General features: G+C 43.2%; 1 protein-coding gene across 1 annotated transcript in view; it reads left to right on the forward strand.

Moving 5' to 3' along the window:
* LOC119180994 (uncharacterized) overlaps positions 1–1478 on the forward strand; it is a 160105-nt gene extending 158627 nt beyond the window's left edge. The window contains exon 17 of the mRNA XM_075883682.1: positions 1228–1478. Within this exon, the coding sequence (XP_075739797.1) occupies positions 1228–1447 (220 nt within the window). The 3' untranslated portion in view covers positions 1448–1478. The remainder of the gene's footprint in view (positions 1–1227) is intronic.
* The last annotated feature ends 4522 nt before the right edge of the window (positions 1479–6000 follow it).

The raw sequence follows: 6000 nt of genomic DNA on the forward strand, positions 1-6000 counted from the left end.
CAAAAGAGCTGCGGGCATTCGCAAAGCCTGCAGCTCTTTTAGTATATGATTTAGTATATGATTTCATTCTAGTATATGATTTCATTTTTAGTATATGATTTCGTTCTAGAGAATATTTATTTTGCGTATAGTAAAAAAAAGTGGCGGCCAATTAAGAAATGAGGTTGAAAAAACCATCTAAAATATTTTGTACAAAGAAAATATGTGCGACTATGAATGAATGCATACTTGAAGTGGATCACGTGCGGAGCACTGCCGTCTGCTACGAGCTTATGCTGTCGTCGCCTGGAATAAAGAATGCATAACGATGTGAAAACTACAAAGGAAAAAGGAACCGAGCGCGAAAACTAGAATGATGAAAACTTATTGGGGTCGTGAAGGAATCGATCCCCGTTTTATAGGGGTAGGATCGCGGGCCACTGCCACGTAAGAACGGAAAGGCCTAGCCTCACCACGACATTGTGCGCCTTTTTGACAGCCTTAAGTTGTTGTATAGAAAGCGAAAAATAGATAGTAAAATAGAAAGGGCAAAAAAAGAGAGAAACGAGTATGCAATGTGGGATGAAGAAAGGAATAGCAGTAAGGAGAAAAAGAAGACAGGAAAACAAACGTAAAAATACAAAAAAAACAGACGAGGAAAGTGTCAAATAACTAAAAGGAAACGTAGAAGGTTACCCAACTCTGCTCTTGATTTCATAAAGCTTGACCTTTCTGACATGAAGATGCTATAATTTTTTTGTAACAGTCTCTGCCACGTAATCTCGATTTGGTAGAACGTATGTGTGCCAGTGTGTTATGAAAGTTACTAGTCCATTCCCCCACCCCACAATTATTTGTGTTCAAAGCTGACAGACTAACTGACTGACTGACCTAACCTAACTTAACCTAAAGAATTTACGCCAAGAAAAAGAAAGCAAGCATACAAATTAAGAAATCTTATTAAAAAAATTCTACAAGCGTCTCGGCAAAAAATGAAGCCCAAATCCCCTTTTCATAAAAACGACAGGCAACTCTGTCTGTCTACCATCGTCTGTGGCAGATCCAGATTTCCCGTTAGATTGCCCGTTGCAAACACCGGGGCAATAACAATCGTAATCAGTCATCATCATCATCACTGTGTCCTTTCCTGTTTCACGTATTATGCGAAAGACCAGTAGTCCTAATGCGAACCCTACAAGCCACTCCCACGTGGGAGCCATTTTAAAGTTTAATGGCCCTGTTTTTCAGCGACATCTCCGGCTACCTGCAGTGCCTGCGCAATTCGGCCGGCAGGCACCACTGTCCGGCTCTCGCTCCGGGCCACCCGAACACAGGCACCGAAGAATGGTTCCGGCGGCTCGGGTTCTTGACATGTTCCTCCTCACCACTGTTGGGAAGCAGCTGGACTCTGTTGGCGGTCGCTGGTGCAGCGCATGCCGTAGCCCTCCATCCCGCACCCTGGCAGTAGGGTAGACAGACCGGCTGTTACAAATAAAAAATGCGCGGTACCTACGATACGTGACATCGAGGAAAACTGAGGGACCCGTTATAAAATTGTTGGCTTAGATGCTAAGTAACAACTTGGCCCAATGTTTTTCAGATGACCTCCAGCATCCACTGAACAGCTTTCGCTGTATTGCTATAATTACCCATTGATTCCTAAGCTTCAACAGAGTATACTTCATCAATTGTTATAATTACCATTTATTCCGAAGTTTGAGTAGAGTGTAGTTAGAGTTTGTGAATTTCTTTTTTTGGGCTGCTGTCTGTGACCGCATAGGTAATCCGTGTGATTTACATTGCTAGATTCATGGCGAAAACGCGGTCTGAATACGACGCGCGAATCGTGGTGCTACGACGGTCCCCGATCTCAATATAATTTTCAATCGACGTTGCTTCAATATATGTATATGTGCAGCAATATCCTGAACCACGCGTTTTAATGCGAACCAGTTTCTGTTCGATCACCGCTTTCCCCCACCGAACACTCGAGCAGGTGGTGAAACACAAACAACCACTCTCAAGCTCTCCCTGCTTAGCTGAAATGGCCAGTGCCAAATTCCGAAAAGCTGGTACAGCTCAATAAATTGTCCAATGACGCAGCCAGTTTCTCTCTTATCGTACATGTCAACAGCAGATATACTGTGCTCTAAAAGAAAAAAAATAGTATATGTGACTTTTTTTGTATAGTCCCGACTTGCCACTTATATGACTTTGAAGGGGCATATTATCTCTTTCGTGGATCACACGACTGTCAAGAAAGTCGACGAGCCTCGTCTAAGAGTTCTTGCATGTTGCCTTCGCATCTTTACTCGGCATCTTTGTCTGTTAGTTCTTACTAATATTGGCTCGAACAAGAAGAACGAGTCGTTATGTTTACACTTCTTCCCATCTTTTAACAGTGACACACGTGGCAAGCGAAAAAATCTGAAAAAAGTCAACTGACTTTTATTTTTTCTTGAGTGTGTTTACAGGCCCATTCAATTTACACTTCACTGCCTTCAACTGGTTCATGGTAGTGTAGTCGGGGGGGGGGGGGGGGGCACTTATACAGCGAATGCAGTCACTACACGAAACTAGCGTGCCCATGTCGACGAATGTTCGAGTGAAAATGTCACGCATACATTCTGCTACTGTTTGTTCTCGTTAGCATAGGCGTGCGCAGATCGTTATCATGGAGAGCCAGAGACAGCTGATTGACGCAGTTTCGCCCTGCCTTTTGAATTCTGTGAACTTCGAATATTTGTCTCCTCAGCTGGCGTGGTGGCAAAAAAAGAACCCTCGTTCTCGAAAAATATGCAGCGCACCCGCAGTGCCGCAGTGCGTGGCCAAGGGTACAATACCCCAGAGGGAATTTCGGAGGTTCCTCAGTCTCGAGTTCACACACCGACCCGTCTAATCTGTATAAACGCATGCACACTGGAAGGGTATGCTGTGTACAACTCCATTGGCACGTTGTACAAACATATTTTTGTGCCTTATGAAGCATGCATTCTTCAGCAACCGGCCGTTTTTGGCACGTTATCTCACTGCTGTGCAAACATTGCTGACGTCATTCTATAACGTCTGAATGGTGTCTGCCGTTGCAAGAAAGGTGATTTCGTCTGCATTAAATTAATTTGTGTCGTGGTTACGTGCAATCGTGCTCAGCACGTAAATAGCACCGGTACAGCACTGAGTCTTGCGGTGCTCCTCTCGTTTGTGTTTGAATAATCGATGAAAAGTCGCTTTTAAAACAGCGAGACTTCCGGTCCATAAGGAATTAGTGAAGCCACGTTACAATGAACGCGGAAAAATTGAGGGAGTCAAATCGATAAGAATACCATGCCGTAAAGTGCCGTATGCATTAGCGATATTCAAAGTAACTATAGAGCCGCATACTTGTTGTGCGGTCGTGCTAACTGTATACGGCTTTCTGAATCAACATGAGCATTCCATATTCACCTTGACCTGAAGCTGATTTTTCAGGGGCTGAGAATCGGCCTCTCCATAAATTCATTTGCTCGAGCATTGATAACTAAACAATTTCACGAGATCTGAGGTCAAGGCAATTTACCTATGTTAGCTATTATGTACCCTGCATCTTGTTTCTTCAGGAACAGTATAAATTTACTAAGTTTACATTCTAGTGGTGTTAGTTCTGCAACGTTCTTTAACGAATATTTTACAATATCGGAAAGAACGTTCGGAGATTCTTGATGCAAGGCTTTCACCATGAAATTCGTAATTGTATCTGGCCGAGGGGCTCTCGTTGGTAAACATAGTAAAGTTTGAGTCGATTCAGACAAAGAAACTTCTGTAAATTCCTGTGAAGATACCTGCATGTTGCCAATAGCCGAAATATGTGTACTAAAACGACGTTGTAAGCCTTTGGCTGTCTCTTCCACCAAGGCGTTCATTTCTTGTGGCCTTAAGAAACATTATCCGAATGTTAAAAGTGTTGGCAGTACTTTTTTTGACCGTAGATATACAAACAAAGCACGCCTATTGTTTGAATTGGAAAGATAATCGGAATGTCCACTGTCATAATCTTCTTTCATGCAGTTCGCATTGTGCCTAAATATGCCAGCAAAATACTGGTAGTCTTTACAATTTGTTGAGCCTCGATTATAGAGAAGCTTCTTTGAAGCGGCTTTCCATCTTCTGCAATGAACTCGCTCACTGGATTCCGAGCCGACTGGTTGTGCCCTCGCGATCTCCGACGTCAACGTAGCTCTGGCCGACTGGGCTGGCCCTACGTTATCTCCTGACGCCGATCTTCGACGACAGCGTAGCTCTGACCTACTGGACTTGCCCTATGCCTTCTCCTGACGCCGAGAAAAGCTCTCGCCAGTGGTGCCCCGTCCTCGGACTCCTCCAACCATGTCCATCTTTCCTGTCTTCTCCTCACTTCCGTCGTTCGCTGTCACTGCGCCTTTCTCTCTCCTTCCTCTCTCTCTCTATCTCTTTACCTTTTATTTCTATCCTATTAATACCTTTTATAACCCCATCCCTCGTGAGGTACTGTTGAGGTGTCCTTCCCCCGAGAGACAGTTACGGGGCTCACTTTTCTTTTCTTTTTATTTAAAATCACTCCCCCACCCCATCTTCTGCAATCGCGTGTGCATTCAGCATACCACCAACGAGAGGAGGGCCGTTTACTCGGTGGGATGGCAAAATCGGGAATTTTTTTGACATTATTCTAGTATGTATCTTATATTCACTTTGATCTATCTATCTATCCCGACCAGCGTCATTCTAAAGTTTCGCAATGCTAGAACGCAGACAATTTTGAAATATAATAATATTATGGTTGACATATACACGTGGTTGCTGCTCTAATGTTGCTATTATACATTCAGTGTGAAAAACTACTGGAAGGTGGTCACTGTAATTTGCACTCAGCCACGGACAAGACGAAACATTTGTCGCATTGTTACAAGACGTCAAGTATAGCACCCAGCGAGTGTGACATCGAACAAATGTTTCGTGCCCTTTATTCGTACAGGTGAAATTTTCGTCAGTGGGCAACTCTCACAGGAGTCTACCACACAGGTCTGTCTTTCTTCCACAAAACAAATGATTAGAGTTAAAGTCACTTGTGATCATGATTACTTCTATAGAGGCTGCCAAAGTGCTGTTAAGGTGATTTGTATTTTGTGCATCAATGCGGACATAATAATTTATGATTGAAAAGGGTGGTACTCTGGAAGTTACAAATCTAATGCTATAATTTCGCAATGAAGGTCTTACGTCCTGAAAGCAATGTTCGCCTTATGACATCATTTACTTCATACGAGTATCATTAAACGATCACCACGTGTTTGGCAATCTAATTGAAATTAATGAAATCCTCATGGTAAAATGAATGTTTTTATCAAGTGAGAGCCAAGCTTCTTCGAGATCAATATTATAGCGGTTAAGTTGGTTATAAAGGTAAGTTAAATCGGTTGAGGCGTAGAATATAGAACGGCAGTTCCACTGAACTACTTTTAATTCTACACTGGTGCTGAGTGCACCACAGAAGTACATGCCTCATCCTTCTTCGTATCTTTTCTTGCAAGCTACGAATCGTTCTTTTTAGTTTTTTTTACTTTAGGCCCGCAAAGATAGGCGATCTCATACGTTTATGAGCTGAGATCTCAATTTAAATATCTGCAGCATTCCTTGTGCTTGGGTGATGCATATTATGGTCTTGACTGCACCTGTGAAACATCCTGCTTAGCCTTATCTACACATTGACAGTTTTTACAGCCCTACGCTATGCAGTCAAGTCGCGTCACTAATGATATATGATTGCTGGGGAACTGTTGGAGCCTGGGCTTGCACTCCTTCCGTCATCTGAGTTTAAATAATTTTCGTTAGATAGTTAGGTTACATACTAATTTATTCATTGTCGAAGCCATTGCCTTTTCAGCAGCAGATTCAATGACCTGTCATTTGTTGCAGTCTATACTGGAAATGCGCCGCCCTGCTGCACCGAAATACCCGAAGCCCCGGTCTTTAACCAACTCAAGAGCTTCCCTGGGGGAACAGCGGCGG

The sequence above is a fragment of the Rhipicephalus microplus genome, unplaced genomic scaffold, assembly GCF_043290135.1.
Source record: "Rhipicephalus microplus isolate Deutch F79 unplaced genomic scaffold, USDA_Rmic scaffold_20, whole genome shotgun sequence".
NCBI classification, from domain to species: domain Eukaryota; kingdom Metazoa; phylum Arthropoda; class Arachnida; order Ixodida; family Ixodidae; genus Rhipicephalus; species Rhipicephalus microplus.